The sequence below is a fragment of the Melospiza melodia genome, chromosome 9 (genome assembly GCF_035770615.1).
Source record: "Melospiza melodia melodia isolate bMelMel2 chromosome 9, bMelMel2.pri, whole genome shotgun sequence".
Lineage (NCBI taxonomy): Eukaryota > Metazoa > Chordata > Aves > Passeriformes > Passerellidae > Melospiza > Melospiza melodia.
The window spans coordinates 342,102-361,818 of NC_086202.1; the positions used below are offsets into that span (position 1 = coordinate 342,102).

Genomic DNA, 19,717 nt, shown 5'->3' on the forward strand with positions numbered 1-19,717 from the left:
AGATAATTTAGTCTAAAATGACTTTGTTTTCTAATGAAGTTTTCTTTGTTTTCTACATTATTAGGCAAAAATACTCCCTATTTTTAAACACAAGGATGTCTTTTAGATAAGCATCCATACTGCCAGGAACACAGGCAGAGAGCATCATCACAGGCCCAGTACATGGATTTTCCTCTTGTTCCTACTATTGCTCTATGTAACTCCGTGCAACAGTAAAATTTCGCTTGCTCCTCCTGGTACCTCCATTAGCTGCAGAATAACTCAGGAAAGGAAACTGTGAGGCGAGCTGCTCTGAGCTCTGGCTTCCTCAATCATTCTGTTTCTACATGGACTTTACAGTTGCACTTTGGAATAATATATAATACTGTGGGGGGATCTATTAGTGACTTATTTTCTTCTAGTCCACAAGCTCTCGGACATTTTCAGCTGCCCAGAAACGACAAGAAAAGGCACATTGGCTGTATGCATAACAACAAAAACAAAAACAAAAAACCAAACACAAAAAAAACCACCAAAAAAGCAGGTTAAACAAAACTTTTCTGACGCTATTTGTACAGTAGAATTTAATTCTGGTTCACTTCCTGCAATACTCCTCTTTTCGTATGCTGGAATGCGTAAGTCCCAGACGAATTTGATGTCACTGATGTCAGTTTTGTTTCTACGTCATTTCCAAGAAATGTTACTGATGTCGGGCACAGCAACACGATCGTTAACATCAGACGGCGGGAATTCATTCGTGCTGTGCCCTGCCCGTAACCACGCGCCGAGCGCCAGTGCCGCGGCTCTCACGCCACGGCCCCGGGGCTGCGCCGGGACCCCGGGACAGCGCCGCAGCCCCCGCGCGAGCTCCCCGAGCCCCGGCGCCGGTGCCGGTCCGGGAGCCTCGCCCCGGCCCGCCCCGCCACAACACACCCGGCACGGAGAGCGGCGGCGGCAGCGGGCCCGGCGGGGAACGGGCCCGGCGGGGAAACGGGACCGGCGGGGGGAAACTGGACCGGCGGGGGAACGGGACCGGGCCCGGCGGGGGGAACGGGACCGGCGGGGGGAACGGGACCGGGACTGGCGGGAAACGGGACCGGCAGGGGGAACGGGACCGGGCCCGGCGGGGGGAAACGGGACCGGCGGGGGAAACGAGACTGGGACCGGCGGGGAAACGGGACCGGCGGGGAAACGGGACCGGCGGGGGAACGAGACCGGGCCCGGCGGGGAAACGGGACCGGCGGGGGGAACGGGCCCGGGCCCGCTCGGTGCAGCGGCCCGGTGCCGGCAGGGGGCGCCGGCGGGGCGCGGCGGCGGCGGAGGCCGGGCGCGGGGCGCGGGGCAGCGAGCGGGGGCCCGCACCGGTGACCGCGCTGCCCGGGGCCCGGCCCTGCTCTCCTCCGCCGAAATGAACGTTCCGAAAGCGGCGACACGAGCGGTGCCGGTAGCGTGTCCACCCGACGGGACGAGCTGCAGCGCTGCCGGACTAACCCGGGAACGCGCCCGCGCTGGCCGTCACAAATGCCTCGAGCTGGTTTATATCTGCTCGGGTAAGCCCTCCATCAGTAACGTCTGCTCGGCCACAGGAAGCACCGGAGAGAGCGAGGGCTCCGGCAGCCGATGAGCCACTGACTCTTCGGAACCGTATGCCCGACTTATTTTACCGGGACCACCACTCCGAGCGGCTGCCGGGCGTGACTGCGGGCGCTGCGCCGAGCCCGGGGGCGAGCGGTCAGATGTCCGGGGCCTGGGCCGGGGCCAGGGCGCGCGTAGCGGCCGGTGCAGCCTCCCCGAGGACTGCCCGGCCACTGCGACGTCTCCGAGGGGAACGAGCTTTGCACCCGGAGCGGGGTTTGCTTAAGGGGGAGTCCTTGGCCCCGGAGCAGCCTGGCAGAGCCTGGGACCCAACAGCACCGGGGAGAGGAAGCGGCGGGGCGGAAAGAGGATTCGCGGGCAGCCCGCGAGTGGGGAGCGGAGACACCAAGAGATGCCTGCCCGTGGTGTCCTCTTTCGGTGCCACACCTCATCGGAAGAACAGGCGCAAAAGTAGATTTATCACTCCACGGGCTCTACAGAAATAAACCTCACATATTTCCACGTGGAAAAACGAGGGTATGAGATTTCAGGAAAGTCAGTGAAATGGACAAACGCACCGCTAATATGCAACAAGTGTCGCTGATAACACACAAACTGGCTACAGGACTCCGAGGGCGGCTTTAGATGGAGCGGGAGGCTTGGCTCTGCCCCCGGGACCCGTACGCCGATGGGCGAGGGTCCCGAGATGGCAGCCCCCTGCAGGGCCACCGTCCACCGGGTCTGGAGGCCGCGAGTTTTGCGCGCTCCTGGCGGCGGCGGGACACGGACACGGACACGGACACGGACACGGACACTCTCGGATGTCCCGGGGAGCAGGCGGCAGCGGCGCGGGAGGACGCTGCGCTGCGCCACGGCCCTCGGCTCCCGGCGGCACGGCAGCCCGGCGGCGAGCGTTCCCGTCAGGGGCGGACGGGGGTCGGTCTCGCCCGGGCTCAGCGTGGATGGCGGAGGCCCCACGCTTACCTTGCTCCATCGGTCCCACGCAAGAAAGCGGCGTCTCGGCGCGGCAGCGGCTGCCCGTGTCTCCCTCAGCCGAAGGTGCCCCTCTCGTTAGCCGAGCCGAGCCGAGCCGCCCAGCGCCGCGGGGTCGGCACTCAGAGCCGCAAGATCTGCGGGCCCGGCGGGCAGAGGCGCTGCCGGCCCCCAGCACGGCGCTGGGGCAGGCAGAGCGGCGGGACGCGAGCAAACCCGGCGGCCTGCGCCCCGGAGAGACGCGGGCCGGCAGAGCCCGAGCCGAGCCGCGGGCTGGCGGCGCGCCCGCACCTGCTGCCCGGGACGGGCGGTCCCCGATCCCCGGCCGAAGCCACGACTCTCCGGAAGGGCCCATCAGCCCCGTCTGCGGCCACCTGGAGCAGCTCCCAACGCCGCCGAGAGCCGGGGCCGCGCGGAGGCGCAGGGAGCAGGTGGCATCGCCAGCCCCTTCCCAACGCATGCGGGCGTCGCGGGAACGAGCCTGCACGGAGCTGATGAGGCTCTCCTCACAAAGCCCGGCACACCGTGACTGTTCCCGCCGCTGCCAGTGTTTGCAATGGACAGAGGGAAAAGCAACGAAATCATTTATTAAACCTTCTTTAGCGCAGCGTCGTTTTAAATCTCAGGTTTGCACGTAAAGCTTTTTACAAGGATGCACAAAACGAGACGCAGGGACTGTTACATCCCCTAACTCCAGCCATTGAAAACAAAGACCATGGACGAGTCCATTACTTCACAAAGTTGACCTACATTGCCACTACGGTCTTGTTAGAGGTTAAACGAGATCCTGTTCACCTGCAAACGATTCTGACGACAGACATGACCACATCCCAAGGACCACGCTTTTAGTAATTGTTCTGATATAATCAAGTTGATTCGTGTTTACTTTATGAACACTTTGAAAATATTTAGTTCCCCGCTTGTTGTGATTTATGTTTTCCTTGGATAACAATGTATCAAACCCGTAGGAGAAAGCAGCTGCAAGGCGGAAAACATGCTGTAAACCCAGTTTCCGGAATTATTTTCTGTATAAGCCTCAAATCCGAATTCTTCTTTTCTTGTCAGTGAATTGTGCTTTTGATTAGGAATATCTCTGGTCATTTTATTTATTCGAACGAGCTCGGTTCCGCGATGATCCAACCGCAGTTTTTCTCCCTTTAAAGACCAAGGGCTCTACCCCTACGTCGGGTCGGAAGGAAGGAAGGAAGGAAGGAAGGAAGGAAGGAAGGAAGGAAGGAAGGAAGGAAGGAAGGAAGGAATGCTTTGCGACGCCAGCGGGTTTCAGAATAGTCAACAAAGTTGAGCTAAACAGTTATTCCCAGGGCTTAAGATAATTTTTTACAACAGGTTTAAAAACGTTGGGCTCTAACGCGAGGGAACGGTCGCTGAGCAGCTGAAGACGGAGCCGATTACCCGAAAGAGCAGCGATCGGGGCGGGCGTTACCGCTCAGTGCTGCGGGGCAGCGCAGCCGCCGGGGCCCCGCGGTCATTGCCCGGCGGTTCGATGAGGCGCCCGCGGTCTCCGCACCGGGACCCCGCCCGGCGGGAGGGGCCCGACGCGGCGAGTGGGGGGGCGCCGCCGCCTCCGGGGTAGCTGCCGGTGGGAGCACAGCTACCGGTGGGGCGGGCCGGGCGGTGGGACCCGCGGCGGTGGGGCTCGGGGCGGTGGGGCCCGGGGCGGTGGGGCCCGAGGCAGTGGGGCTCGGGGCAGTGGGGCTCGGGGCAGTGGGGCCCGGCGGGCAGGCGCAGGGCGGTGGGGCCCGGCGGTGGGATCCGGCAGTGGGGCCTGGCGGGCGGGCCCGGCGGGCGGATCCGGCGGTGGGGCCCGGGGCAGTGGGGCCCGGCGGGCGGGCCCGGCAGTGAGGCTCGGGGCGGTGGGATCCGGCGGTGGGGCCTGGGGCGGTGGGATCCGGCGGGCGGGCCCGGCAGTGAGGCTCGGGGCAGTGGGGTCGGGCGGTGGGGCCCGGCAGTGAGGCTCGGGGCAGTGGGGCCCGGCGGGCGGGCCCGGCAGTGAGGCTCGGGGCAGTGGGGTCGGGCGGTGGGGCCCGGCAGTGAGGCTCGGGGCAGTGGGGTCGGGCGGTGGGGCCCGGCAGTGAGGCTCGGGGCGGTGGGGTCGGGCGGTGGGGCCCGGCAGTGAGGCTCGGGGCGGCGGGCGGGCTCGGGGCAGTGGGGTCGGGGTCCCGTCGGGCGCGGCGCGGCCACGTGCAGCCCCGCGCGCTCCCACGGCTCGGTCCGGCTGTGACGTATCGGGGTGGAGGCGCGCGCCGCCCGCCGATTGGGCGGTGTTGGCGGCGCGGGGCGGTGGCCGCCCAATGGGCGCGGGGCGCGCAGGTGCCCGCGCGGTTATCTGCGCGCGGGGCGCGGCGCGGAGCGTCCCCGCGGCCGCCGGACACGCGGCCGGGGCGACGCGTGGAGCTGCCGGTGCCGCGTCCCCTGCCCGCCGCATCGCGCGTGGAGCGCATTGCCCGTAGTCCGTCAGGACGCGCCGCCGGTGGGGGCTCCTTCTCCCGGGACTCCCAGTCTGCTGTGTCGCCGCTCTGCCCGGCTCGGCTTTCGCTGCTCTTCAGCCCGGACTTCGGAGGTGCACGCCGCGGGAGCGGGCGAGCAAGCGCCGGGATTTTCCTGTTCCCAGCAAAGTTCGGCACTTGCTGTCGCTGAGATCCCGCGAGCGGCGAGGAGCCCGTCCCGCCCGCCGCCACGGTCCCGGCGAGGGTCCCCAGCGGAGCGGCCGCGGCGCGGTTGGGAAGGAGCCACGCTCGCTGATGCCCGCAGATGTTAGCGGTGGGACAGATGGATGCTAATCGCCAGAGCGCATTCGTCCTTAGCAGTGCGCCGCTAGCCGCGCTGCACAACATGGCCGAGATGAAGACCTCCCTGTTCCCCTACGCCCTGCAGAACCCCTCCGGTTTCAAGGCACCGGCCCTGGGCGGACTCAACACGCAGCTCCCCTTGGGGACACCGCACGGAATAAGCGACATCCTGGGGCGGCCCGTGGGCAGTGCCAGCAACCTTCTGGGCGGGCTGCCCCGCATCAACGGGCTGGCAGCCTCGGCCGGGATGTACTTCAGCCCCGCCGCCGTCTCCCGCTACCCGAAGCCTCTGGCGGAGCTGCCGGGACGGCCGCCCATTTTCTGGCCGGGAGTGGTGCAAGGCTCTCCCTGGAGAGATCCTCGGCTCGCCTGTCCCGGTAAGTGCGGCCGGTTCCTGCAGGGCGCGGGGAGCAGGCGGCCTGGGCTCCAGAGCCGGGGCGGCCCCGAGCCGGCGGACGGGGCGGGCGGCAGGCAGGCCCGTGCGGGTCACTCGGTCTTCACGGTCCCGGCTCTGTCCCGAACCGAGCCTTGCTTTAGAGCCGGCGGACGCCCGAAGCGGCTCCGCAGGGCCTGGCGGGGCCTGGCTGCGGGCCGGGGGCAGTGCAGAGTTCATCTCTGACGCAGCTCTTTCTCCGCTTCCAGCTCAGACGGGGATGGTTTTGGACAAGGACGGCAAGAAGAAACACTCTCGACCGACTTTCTCTGGGCAGCAAATATTCGCTTTAGAGAAAACCTTCGAACAGACGAAATACTTGGCGGGACCGGAGCGCGCCCGGCTCGCCTACTCCCTGGGGATGACTGAGAGCCAGGTGAAGGTAGGTCCGTCCTGCGGGCTCCCTCCTCTCCCGCTCCCTGCCGCGGCCGCTTTCTGCCATGTCGGTAATTACTAGCAGCCACGAACACCGCGCAATTATGCCGGGATTTTTTCTTTTTTTGGGAGTCAGAATTTAAGTTACATTTCGATTTTGGATGGATCTTAGGGTAATTTCTAACTATTTTGTGCTTAGAGCTCTCTGTGCTGCAAACAGTTTAAAACAAATAGACATATTATATTTAATATAAACCCCCATCACAACAACGACATAAAGCCTCCCGCAGGTAATTTTTTTAAAGAGCTACTTTTCCACGATGATCATGTCCAGTGGTACAACTTTACCTTGTATAACCCCGCAAATTTTTTAGCAAAGACTGCAGGTGCATCTGAATGCTGGGGTGCACTGTAAGCCAAAAATACATATTTTTTTCCTGGCTATCGTATTCTGTTTTCAACAAACGACTGTTCCGGGAAGCTGCTGAGCTAAGCGTCGTGCAGCCCCGCAGAGCCAGGCAGGTGTCCCCAACGGGGCGCCCCTTTCCCGGAGTCGTGCGGGGCTCCGAGCGCCCGCAGCCCCGCGCCGCGCGTGGGACGGGGACGGCGGGGGCGGACGCGGCGGCGGGGCCGAGGCCGTGGCTGAGCTGTGCCCGGTGCCGGTGCCCAGGTTTGGTTCCAGAACAGACGGACCAAGTGGCGGAAGAGACACGCGGCAGAAATGGCCTCGGCAAAGAAGAAGCACGACTCGGAGACGGAGAAGCTGAAGGAGAGCTCGGACAATGAGGACGATGACGAATACAACAAGCCCCTGGACCCCAACTCAGACGATGAAAAAATCACGAGGCTATTGAAAAAGCACAAATCCACGAACCTGTCCCTCGTCAGCCCCTGCAGCACCAGCTCGGATACGCTGTGAGGGCGCGGGACCGACGGCCGCACCGGGCAGCGCGGCAGGGGTGAGTGTAACTGGGTGTTTGAAGTGGTGTGTTGTACAGCATAAAATGTATGTGAAATGTATATATTTTTTACAGAATAAGTTATGAATTTATTTTCTTTCTCATTGATGTAAATTTCAGAGAAAATTCTTCAACTTTTTGGGTTTTGTGTCCCTGTAAGGTTTCCTGCTCTTTCCTTTAGGCTTCCTGTTAATTTCCTGCTCCTAACAATCAGGTTTTGTTATGTTTTCTATGGGTCCCAAGTCCGAGCTCAGCCACTTTGTATATAGTAAATTTCAGATTTTGTGATGTATATTTCTAGTGTAAAAACGGCAGTTTTCTTTCACTCCGTCCCTCAGTGTTTTGGCAGTTGCATTTCTCCTGCCTCTGGATTTTATGCTTAATAATACCAAAAAACCAAACCAATGCCCAAAAAAAGCACGAGAGGAAAATGGACGCGATTTTACATTAGAATGTCTCCACACGTGTTGGAAAGACTTTGTATAAATCAATAAATTATTTAACAACCTTCTTTAGTGAGTTTCTTCCCGCATTTCTGTGCCAGGGGCCGGGGACACCAGAGCTTCTGCAGGGTGCCCGATGCTGCCCCTCAAGGGAAAAGGAGCCGCTCGTCCGGGGGGCTGAGCCGGGAGAGCCGCGGTTCCCTCGGCAGGGCCGGGCCGCGGTCACGGCCCGCGCTGTGGGACTGCCCGGAGAGGAGCGAGACCCGGGCTGAACGTGCGGCCCCACTGCCCGTGCAGCGTCTCGTCGGCCTCGGGCGGGGGATAGGGTCCGCTCCGGAGGGGGGCGAGAGGGGCCGGGACACGGCCCATGAGCTGCCCGAGTACTGGCCTCGGTCAAAACCCGGGGGCGAAGTTGCTGAGATCGGCCGCGGCGGCTGCGAGCCCCACCGCCCTCCCGCGCCTTCCCGCCGGGCTCCCAGGCCGTGCTGGGCCCCGCACCTGCGGCCGCTCCCGTGCCCGAACCGGGCTCTGCGTGATTCCGCGGCCGCCAAGGCGCTCCCGGCCGCCCGAGACTCCGCATCTCCCCCTCGGCACACGCGAGTTCGGGTGGCTGTGAGCCGCCCGCGTTGTTAAGATGCCTTTGTTTTTTTTTGCTGCTTTTGTTTATCTTTTTTTAAAGGAACGCGAGCATCTCTTTTCTCCGTGTCTCAGCTACGGCTTCGCAGCCCGAGCAAAGGCCGGGAGCGGCTGCACGGCAGGCGCTCCTGCTGCCCCTGACCAGCGGCCGGTGCGGGCCCCGGCAGCGCAGGCCCCCGCTCGACAGCACCTTCCGCAGGGCCCGGGACCCCGCTCGACAGCACCTTCCGCAGCTCCCGGGCCTCCCCCGGCACAGCACGGGCCCGCGTCGGCGCGGTTCCGCTGCGGAAAGGGGCCCGGACCTCTCCCCCTGGAGCCCTCCTCGGGTCCCGGCCTCCCCGCTCACTGTGACCGATTCCCTTCGCTCCCGCCAGGGCAGCTCCGCGTCCCGGGGAGGGTGTGGAGGCCCGGAAGGTCCCTGCTCACTGAACGGGGCCGCGCCCAGTTAAGCCGCGATTACAGAGGGAATAAATCAAATTTAGGGTCTTGGCCTGGCTGTGAGCACGCTGAGACCGGCCGTTGTTCGGGCTCCTGAGGGGAAGTGTCTGGATAAAAGCACCTGCGCTCGGGGCTAGTCATTCCCACCCAAAGTTCTTAAACGAAATGAGGGGGCGTTATGGGGAAGGGGGCGCCGAGACCCCGCAGGACCGACAGCCGGAGACACGGCCCCGGGCAGAGGCTGACAGGACCCGTCCCCATCCTGGGCCGGAGCCCGGCGCTCCTCGGCTGTCCCGGGGCTGCGGCAGGGTGTCCGCCAGCACCGGCCCGGCTCGGCTCACCCCGCGCCTCCGCATTCGCCTCCGCGGCTGTCAAAATGCCAAAGTTGCGTTTCGTGAGTTTCTGAGGGCTCAGTTCCGGGGCATTCTCAGCAGCTCGCCCTCGAGGAGCGCGGGCCCGGACCCCCGCGTTGGAGGCTACAGCGAGCTCATCTGCGCTCGGTCCCTGCTGGAAAAGGCTGCAGAGGCTTCTTCTGAAACTCGGGATAACCACGAAGGAGTTTATGGTGGCACATTTACTGACCTGCTGAGGACTAGGATCTTGAGAACGGCTCGTAAAGCTGCGTCACCCTCCTCTCATTAGGGCTCCCGTACCAGCTCCTCAGTGGCTTTTACTCGGTTTGTATTGTATTTTGATTAACACCAGAACTGCATCCTATCGTAGAAGTTTTAATGTGAAAAATACCCTTGTTGCTTGGCGGGGTCAAACGTATCTCAATAAGAAATATAATTTAGTAATTTCCCTGTAATCACCAAATTAAAGGGGCAGACACAGCCATGTTCACCATGATTAGTTTTATTGCTTGAGAACCAGAGTACTCATTTCTAAAGGCCTTCAGAGTTATGAGTTGAGTTCGCTTAAATAGAATTACTGTGTGGTTATAATGCAACATGGCACAGTAACAATACAGAGCTGCAGACACCCTTTGGGCAACAATACTTGCTATAAAGTGGGCTGTACTGTTGAGAAAACTCTGCAAGCGGACATCAAATCATTTCCAATGGTAGTGATTTATACCAAAATCAAGCATCAATCTAATGCCATCGCGCAGTCCATGAACTCTGTAGTGTTCTAAATTAAATCAATAAAACATACATTTGTGTTTCATCAACAGACTCCCTAATCACCTTTTAATGTTGTATTTAGTGGTGGGAGGAAAATGTCTGTAACAAGACTATATTGTAGGCTGCACTGAGCTACTAACCGGGAAAATTTACAGTTGGGTTGATGATTGTGTTTTTTTTTTTTTTTTCTTTAATACTGTATAAATACAGTCTGTGTCCAATACAGTTGCTACTTGAAGCAGACTATTATTTTCTTCTCCCGTGTTGTTATTGTTTCAATATAGAATATGGCACCATAAAACAGTAACAAAAGACGGACAAAAACAGTTTACAAAATTCTGGAAAGTTACACCCAAACCTAGCTAAGAACTTCACATTCAATCCTTAATATTACATAGAAAGAAGAGATTATAGGAGTAACAAAGTGAAACTGCTAATATATGTGCTATATAGTATGCTATATATCTGTATCAAGGATGGCACTGCTATATATTATTTATTATATAAATGTTGGTTGTTGATGTACACTTAACTAAACCTGCTAAGACTCCAATACTTACTGCTGATATGGCACTCTCAAGCATTCATATTGGAAAGTATATTTAGCATAAGTTTTGGTCAGGTTTATAAATTATTTATATATCTGTGTATATATACACATACATACATATATATACACACACATATATATGTATGTATAGAAAGCAGCTGCTGTGTGATTCAAAAACCATGTAACATGGCAGTATAGTAAATAAAATGAGAAAAAAAAATAAAAAATGAAAACCAAAATACTAAAACTAAAACACAAACCATAAGCCTTGGTCAAAAAAGAAAATACCATTTAAAACCATCAATATCTCTATCTGTACAATCCAATGTACAAAATCCCAAAGTGGTAAAGATATATATGGGGTATGATACCTTTAAAACTTTATAATATGCTGAAATAGCTTTTCCACATTGACAAACACTTATTAAAAGTTGAAAGTTGTGAAATCTAGAATACATAACATCTCTGCTGTCTATTTAGAGTTTTGGCAACAGAACTGTGACATATATATAAAAAATAATTCCACATTTCTACTTGATGTCACATGAACATACAAGACAGTGAGGTATGTGAGGCGTCTCTTGAACAGAGTCCAGATGCTGAAGCATAGTGTACGATCAGCAGTCTAAAAATGTGGCACTCAGGACTGGATTTATCAATACAGCTGTTAGGATTACAGATTTCAGTGTGCTGCCTTCCCTCCTGGCTACAGTGTGGTTTCACGGAAAATCTTCTCACTTCGTAGGCATCTTTTTCCTGTTGCAGAATTGGCATTTTTTTAAAAAGAAAGATAAACACAGGGGAAATGATGTAGAAAATGTAATAGAAACGTAAAGAAAAAAGATGATATTTACCACCACATCACTGCACGACACAACACTTGTGCACATTTGCAATAGGTTTACCTGCCCCAGCAGCTATTCGAAAGGACAGGAACACAGGCTGCAGCAAGTTAGGGAAAAATAGAAGTTACATGTTTGAAACATACGTGTTTTGATTTTTTTTTTCTTTACAGTCAGTAGTAAATACAACAAAAAATTCTCTATGACTGGAAACAAAATATTGCAACAAGTTTTTGAATTAATCTAATTACAAAATGCATAAGGGAACAACATTATCTCCTCACAGATTTCTGCTCCCACTGAAACCTAAAGGAAAAACGTCCAGAGATTTCTGTGGGAAGAGGTTCAGGTCCCATACACAACTCCCTTTTGTAACAGTGCTGCACCACTTTCGTGATGAAGGAAACAAAAACTGCTGTTTCTGAACTGGCTGACCCAGACCTTTTTGTTTACTGGATAAATTAGTAAGTTGCTCTGTTTTAAAACCTTGGATGATTCTGGACCAAATGCCCTAAGTGCATTTTTCCTTAGAAAACAATCCTCTGTCTCACAAGAACTCTGACCGTGGAATTAAATAGGGGTAAACATTTGTGAGCTCAGATTTGCAAGTACACATGCATCCACACATACAATTACCCACTATCCCTCTGAATTATCATTCAAGAGCCTCAGTGCTGGTTTTAGATAGGCTTTCAGAAGTTGCCTCCTACTCCTCAATTGGCTTTTTTCAAAGAAAGCAAATACTCTGTTTTATTGTATTTCAAACTTAGGTTTCCATCTGGTATCTTCAGCAAAGAAAACCATAGAATTCAGGTATTTTACTAATTTAAACAACTGGTATTTATTTATTTATTTATAATTCTTTATCCTTCTTCTATATTCTTTTTATCACTTGTTGTTTGAATATGGAACTGCCAATATATTCTTTTACTATTAAGCACCTGTGCATCAACCTGGTTGAAGCTATGCTTTGAAAGCATAGTTGATAACCCAATGAAATCACTTGTGTGCTGCTAGAAGAGCTTTAAGTGTACACATGGCTGCTCCTCTTGGCTTGCATGGTATCCTGCTTTCATTCTAGCACCCATCCTGTTCTTTGATTTCATACAAGCAGCCATTCTGATAAACAGACTGACTGCAGCTGAATTCAACTTTGAAACATTTTCAAGGTATTACTTAAAAATAGGGCAGAGACATAGCTGACTTACAATTAGTAGAACCTAGTGCATGCATTCTCATTCCTAATTAAAAAACTAGAAGATAAAAGACTAAAATTTTTAATTTAATTACCTTGTGATCCCCCATGCAGACATTTGGCCCAATGTGGTCATATATTACTATCTTCTCATCATTTTCTGACTAGTTTAAAAAAGAAAACAAACAGAAAACAACAAAACACTAGTCAGTCCAAGAATTCTCCAGATTACACACACAGAAAGGAACATTGGAAATATTGTGCAAATAGGTGAAACCAATTTCTGAATGCGGTGATATTAACACATCTTGGCTTGGCTTCTCCAGAGAAAGAATGTGTAAAATGAACTGTTATGCCCAGTACTGCTTGCAGTAATTTGTGCCTTTTTCCTGCATAAAAAACCCCCTGAGATCTCTATGCCTCCTCCCTGCTGATGGGACCCAGGGAAATATTCGTGGCTAATGCTGCACTAAGTGAAATGAGTGACTTGTTGTAGTTGCATTCCAGGCTTCTGCTGCAAAATGCAGCAAGCACATTTGGCCAGTCCTTTCTTAAGAACAACACAATTTTTATTGAATTGAATAGGTGAGACAAATGTTCTTTGAATTAAATGCAATCCATGTTGCCTTATAACAGCATTTGATTTCATCATATAGGGGATTTTAAATGTTCAGAGAGATGAATGATTATTTTCAGGTTATGAGCATAATCTTTAACCATTTCTCTGAGATAAATTTCTTCATCTGAAAAAAAGCATTCAGGGATTTTAAGAAAAGTAGCAAATAATGGATGACATTCCTCTGGTCTCCATTATGAATTGCTTTCATTTTGTTCATGTTGAACTTTACCCTTCTACACTGACTTCTTTAGCATTTTTATCTTAATGAATAATAAAATGTACTCATCTTTCTGCTGTTTGCAATAAACGTGATTTGGAGGAGCTATTTTGATTCTTTAGCACAGTACTTCAGGAATAAATACAAATACATTGCCATACAAAATGATTTCCTATTGTGCTAAACAATTTCTATAAGCTAATTAAATCTGTAATCTGCACACTCTCCAGTCTCTAATGCAATCGTAGATGTGCTTTAAACTAGTTGGCGATACTAATTTATTTTGTAGGAAACAGCCAAGACTTTCTCATCTGTAATCAGTCAAGTTTGACTGGGCAATAACTTTATATAAACAGTAGCATTTAGGACTATAAAGTTAAAACTGAATTATCTTTAATGCAGTAAGGAAGCTTAAGGTCAGATTTACTTTACAGCACGGTTGTCTGCCAAAAATATAAAAACATAACCTTCTGCATTGTATGCATGAGCACTTTCCAATATTTCAAGATCATAATGCCACCAGCATCGGAAGTGGGGATACATTCATCAAAAGCGACTTGATAATTTACAAAGGCAGCATAAAATTGTGGATTTTCAACTGCATAATCTTTAGACAGATAAACAAATTACAGCAGTGCACAAGCAGAAACAATATACACTTGGCTGAGCATTCATTACTTCATGCGATCAGGCATCAGCGCAGCTCCCGAGCAGTGGGCAACCTTTGGTGGTTTAGGGCTCAGGAAGCATAAAATAACATGATGGTGAGGTAACCGACCATGGCATGATAGATGATGTTGCATGAAAGCTGTTTACAGCCCCATGTCAGTACAATCTGTAATGCCTACTGTGTAGCTGAACACACTGTACAGCGGCAATTTGTGCACCCTATCCTTTCTTTACCTAGGATTTAAATGCAGATTAGCTACAATTTTTGTTTAAAATAAAATACAGAATTGCCTAGGCAGAAAAATAAACTCTTTAATTGCTTATAAGAAAAAGTAATACAGCAAAATAATTAGACAAATAAGAATATTCAATAGATAGTCATGATTGAAAAAATTCTTTAAAAGTTCATATACATTTTTATTTTCAGGATTTGTTACAGCGTAATCAGTTAATTAAAATTTGGTTTTACTTTCTACAGAGTTCCTTTTAAAGCTTTAAGGTATAGGTCTCTGCAGTGGAGTAAATTCTCAGTCAAGGCCAACACTGCTGCTGGCGTAGAACCACAGAAACCTGTGGTTTTGCCCTTTGCTCTATCAGTTTGGCTATTTTCACTAGGTTCTATGGGCCAGAATGGTGATTTGGCTTTGGGCTGGATAAGCAAACTCCTCTGTTGGTCACAGACCCAGTGAGCCACAGCCCAGCCTCAGCAGCACCTGTCACTTGGCATACGAGCTGCTGGAGATGCCCCAAACTGCCCGACCACAGTTTGCAAATGCTCCAGAGACAGAGTGTGTGTGCTTTTAAAGGTGAGCTCTGAAGGATCCAACTGATGCAGTTTCTGTTACACGGAGACTGGAAATTGCTACTGACCTCACAGCTACAAACTTCTTCAGCACTGTAACTTTGTTTTCCCTTGTTGAATTTTCTCCCATTATATCCAAGTTATAGCCCTCTAGATAATCAGAAAGAATTCCTTTCCCTCTGTACTGTTTACACTCTTCAAGCTTTTGTGTACACATTTATCTCCTTATTCATAGCTTTAAAAAAAAAATCCTCCCTCATTGGCCACTCTTTTCATGGTTTTAATCCTTTGTTCTTTAGGAATTTCATGGTCGCCAAGCACTATCGGTAACATTTTGGGTAAAGTCTCACTTTTTCACATGACATTTTCGTGTAATGAGAATAAATAACACTGATTTTGATGTTACTATTTGACTGTAAAGACTGTATTGCCCTTAGGCTTCACATTTTTTTTTACTGAATACTGCAGTACATGCATTGTCTAAAATTTTGGGTGAAATTTCATGATGTCACATAGACACTTTTTACACATTAAAACATGCAAGGAAGTGCATTGACTTGAAATTTGAGCAGCTGTGGAAAACACGTTCCCAGCCTTTCAGTGAGTTATATACTGCAAAGCAAACAGTCCAATCACGAGATAAATAACCCCGATGAGAGAGAAAAAGAAGGTTATAAACTTCAGGAGAGCAAGTTTCAAGGGTGTAATTAATTTAAACTGGAAAAAAAAGAAGCTAAGAAGCTATAGAACACTGATTTACTTAGAAGATTATTTTCTGTAATTCACTCCCACTAAACTGCATTAATTATATAGGAGCACACAGACAGACACATGACTTTTGGCAATTTTAGGTTCAGTAAGTCTGTTAGAGTCATACAGTCTGGTCAGCCAAGACAACCTCACTGCAGCACATCCATTTATGCTGCCAGCTGGCCAGCTCAGAACAGAGAGAAGTGGGAGAGATCTCCTACCACGTCCCCATTTCCTGATCTGGTCTTGGCCCTCTAGAGCAGCTGGCAACCAGCACCAGCAGCACGGGGGTCTGGGTGCCAGGAGCAAACACACAGGGACAGAGGCAGGGGAAGCTGGCACATGTAACCAGCTGAGCCAGTCCAGGGCTCCCGAGAAAAGAAGGTGGGCAGAGTGGAACAAGAAGGAGAGAGCAAATGACAGGAAAGAAAACTGCAAGGCTCCTGAACCATATTTAGATCATTTAACCTTGGACAGAACATCACCAAATAACCCTAACCCTATCTACAAGCACTAAAACCCAAGAGGAATTGTATGTTCTAAAAACACAGCAGAATCTTATCTTTAAAGCCTCAACGGAATGTCTAAATTTAGGCACCTAGTTGGTGTACCACAGTTTGGAGCCTACCTGCTGGAGACCATCCTCATTCGGGGGACAGCCTGAATAGATTTGGCCTACGTAGCATTTGTCATGTTCTTGGGAGTGCCTTAGGAAATCTACCACTCTGGTAAGTCAGATGCATTGTGTCTGTTGCTGTACAGGCTTTTCTCTCAATTGTGTGACTCCTCAGCCAGTAGCCACTTGTACCTGCTCCTGTTTGCATCCCTGCTGAATCCCTGGTAGGGGCAATATTGCTGCTTATATCACTGCAGGGTGGACGGGGCTGGGGGACTAACGGAGACTTTTCACAGGGTTTTTATAGGGCCTTTTTTATTTTCTGTTACTCTCTTTAAAGCAAGCAGTCAGTGTCCCAGGGCTGTGCATCCTTGCACAGAAGAGGCACAGGACAGAAGACAGTCAGTCATCATTGGCAGCTCAGATACCAAAAGAAGAGCTTGTGAAAGCTCATCTTTTAGTCACTGTCAGCAGGTTTATGGGGACAAATCCCCCTTCTTGGGTGCAAATCACTGGAGGCAGACCCCTCCATTTACTACCATGGTGTGCTGTCTCCAGTTTGGCAAACTCAAGGGCAGAGCCCTCCAGCCATACCTGCCTTTGGTGCAGACAATGCAGTGTGGAGGCATCAGGGGGCTGCAGGTCTGTACTTACCTTCAGAATGAGCTCCTTGGCCGAGTGGGACATCAGGATTCTGTCGCACCAGGCTGGACATCTCGTGTTCATGTACTGCCTTCCCTGGCTGGAGTCCTCGCTGTAGGGGTAACTGCAAACAAACCCCATCCACAACCATCAGTGACTCTTGGCAAAGCAGTCTGACACCTCTGGCTCAAAGGGCCACGTTACTTACAAAATGTCATTGTTAAAAAGCAGCTCTTCAGACACTTTTTTTTCCTCCTCCCTCTTTCCTTTTCATGTACTCTTTTTCTACATCTCTTCTCAGATCTACAACTCTACTGCATGGTTAAGAAGTTAAGACATACACAGTTTAAACACTCTCACCTCCTACCTTGTGCTTTTGTGAGAATGTTTAAAGACAGCAAACTGTTTATCTGTGTGAAGTACAAAAAATCAGTTCAACAACAACTTGAAATTAGACAAGAGACTACAGAAAATGTACACGCAGAAGCTGAAAAATGAAACCTAGGGGAAAAAGGTTCATCTTATGTGATTTCTTCACAGGATTCTCTCAAGGGGAGTTATAATAATTTAACAGAAATAATTATATATATAATATATATATAATTATCCATGAATAATTTAACAGAAAACAGAGTTCAGAGTGCTGGGACCACTGCAGCAGTACACAAACCTCTCCTGTATGGATTCTTTAAGGGTGACAGAAAGGAAGACAGGACAAGATAGCAGGGTTTGCAGGAGATTTCTTCTGAACCAAGGAATCAGGAATGTGGTTTAAAGAAAGTGATGCTGACTACATAAGATCCCATACCTATGAAACTGTGTTAAGGAAAAGCATATTATTTTGTAAAAACATCTCGAATAGAAGCAGATTAAATGGTAGTTACACTCTGGGGCCATCATAAAAATGCTATGACATCACCAGTGCATCCTAACTTAGCTTTAAAGGGCAACAGAAAGTATTTATTTTAATCTACAGAATATAACTAAAGGTAACACACCAGCGTGAGCCCATGGGCTGCGATCATCTGAAGCACCTGAAGGGCAACCTCTGGCTCAACCTCAATAAGCTGAGGCCAGAATTTTTCATGTCTCATCCAAATCTTCTGATCAGTTTACCTAGACAGAACTTTGCATTTGATGACGGCTCACCACACTGTAAGGCCCACTGTTTTCTTAGACCATTTCCAAAATGGCATGTGGGAGTAGCTAAGAAGGGGTTTTGGAGAAATCCAGAGGGTTTGTGACAGGCTCAACTTCTTGAATACTGGGCCTGAATTAACTGAAGTCTGCCCTTGATAAAACTCTTCAACCCCCCAAACATCTACATATGTATGTGTGAGAGTACTTGAAATGACATTTGCATTTTATTCTGCTCCTCACTGAATTTATAAAGGAAATACTGAGATTTTTCAGTGTCTTAAAATAAAATTTCTAGTATTATACAAAAAAGGTTTGCATGCTTGAAGAGAAACTTATTTACCATCCTGTTTGGTGTGATACTCAAACGGAGACATCCAGCTCTCTACCAAATGGGTTTACAAGCTACACTGCCGTTAAAAAGATTAGCCATGGCAAACATCCAAGAAAAGCGTACTGAATGTATTGGAACAAACCAGTGATCTCAGTACGTTTTCCACCTCATCAAACCTAACAAGACTCATTTTCAAAACATATTATGAGAATTCAATTTGCTGCTTCACTGACATACAGAAGTACAGCTTATTTCTGAGTGTCCGTGAAATATTTTGATGATGTAATACTATATTGGTAGCAGAAGCTCTTTGTCTGCAACTTAAGGGTTGACTTTTTCTCGTAACCTCTTACTTTACTGATTCCAGAACCCCATATAACTGAAGCTACTTTTCATGACATAAAGGTATAAGAATCAATCACATTTCATATAATCCTTCCTTTTACAGCATTAACTGTATGGCTTTTGAAATATGATGTTCCATACCTGGAATGATCTGTTACTGCTATGTGTTAAAGCATTAAATCCTAGAGCCTATATTCTATTAAATGGTATTTATCAATTTGCTTTATGTATCTTAATGTTTTCACAGGGTGAAAACTTCTGCCAATTTTTCAAGGTCCATAGCACTGATCACCCAGTCAAAAAGTTACTGTAGTTTACAAGTATCTTTGACAAATCAGATTTCTAATGGCTGGGACAGAGATGAAAATAAATGCTGCAAAATTGTCCAGACAAAATGGCCTGTAGGTAATAGTTTAATATAATAAAGAGAGGCAAACTCTTATTTTTATAAGAAAGAATCCTTCAAAGGAAGCAAGAAGCATGGAATGTTGTGTCTCACTGCACTCCAATGAATAAAACTCCCTCCCTGCGTCCACTCTGCCGTGTGGAAGTCCTAATCTCAGTGAAATACTGACACTAACATAATAAAATATCCTAAGATGCCCCCAAAACTGGGAGAACTATTAGCACTCCTTCATGCTCTAGAGGGGTCACAAACACTTTGGAATAAGCAAAATTCTTTTGTAGATAGGCTCAAATAGAGGCCATAGCTAAATATGACTCAAAATTCCCATGAGGGATCCTTTTTTTTGTGACTTCTGGGGTTGTAGGGCTATTTTATTTTATTATATGCCATTGATCTAAAATAGATTTTAGCAAATAAAAGTTCTGTTAGAGGTTTCTGGAATACAACTGTCACTGAAGAAGACTTTGTTAAACATGCTGCTGAATGTATACTATTCCAGAACAAAACTTTTCAAATACCATACGCCTCAGAAGTTGTGGTCATCATCCTGCTCCATAGCTAAGCGAACAGCGGCACGAAAATTGTGTGACTGCTTCCAGAATCATCTGCATGTGAACTCCGAAGCTTTTGCTTGTTTGGTGTGTTTTTAAGAGTCCTGTCCCCAAGGATACTCTGGTGTCTTACGTAATGTTACTTCCTTTGGATGTCTTCTCCCCAGCTGATCAGATTTAAACCCAGTCAAGAGCAGCAATGGAAGGAGAAGCCCACAGATGCACAGGCGTTTTAGGAAGGATGACGGCTCTGATGCAGCCAAAACAGACGGATGTC

The 19,717-nt window shown here is 50.0% G+C and overlaps 2 protein-coding genes across 4 annotated transcripts in view; one reads left to right on the top strand and one right to left on the bottom strand.

Annotated features, from left to right (window-relative positions):
- The first annotated feature begins 5,025 nt into the window (after window positions 1–5,025).
- On the top strand, window positions 5,026–7,635 carry NKX6-2 (NK6 homeobox 2). Its single transcript, XM_063162926.1, has 3 exons — window positions 5,026–5,734; window positions 6,000–6,172; window positions 6,836–7,635. Exons 1-3 carry the CDS (start codon window positions 5,320–5,322, stop codon window positions 7,082–7,084), a joined length of 837 nt encoding a protein of 278 aa, XP_063018996.1. The 5' UTR covers window positions 5,026–5,319; the 3' UTR covers window positions 7,085–7,635.
- A 1,845-nt stretch (window positions 7,636–9,480) lies between these two features.
- Window positions 9,481–19,717, bottom strand: part of INPP5A (inositol polyphosphate-5-phosphatase A) — a 181,365-nt gene continuing 171,128 nt past the window's right edge. Inside the window, exons 13-16 of one of the 3 annotated variants that reach the window (XM_063162929.1) lie at window positions 16,680–16,791; window positions 12,448–12,516; window positions 11,221–11,257; window positions 10,887–11,071 (exon numbers count right to left, since the gene is read on the bottom strand). In XM_063162929.1, coding sequence (XP_063018999.1) covers window positions 11,022–11,071; window positions 11,221–11,257; window positions 12,448–12,516; window positions 16,680–16,791 — 268 coding nt within the window. In that variant the 3' untranslated portion in view covers window positions 10,887–11,021. Of the gene's footprint in view, window positions 11,072–11,169; window positions 11,258–12,447; window positions 12,517–16,679; window positions 16,792–19,717 lie in introns of all 3 variants that reach the window. The other 2 variants (XM_063162930.1, XM_063162928.1) reach the window with 2 other exon arrangements.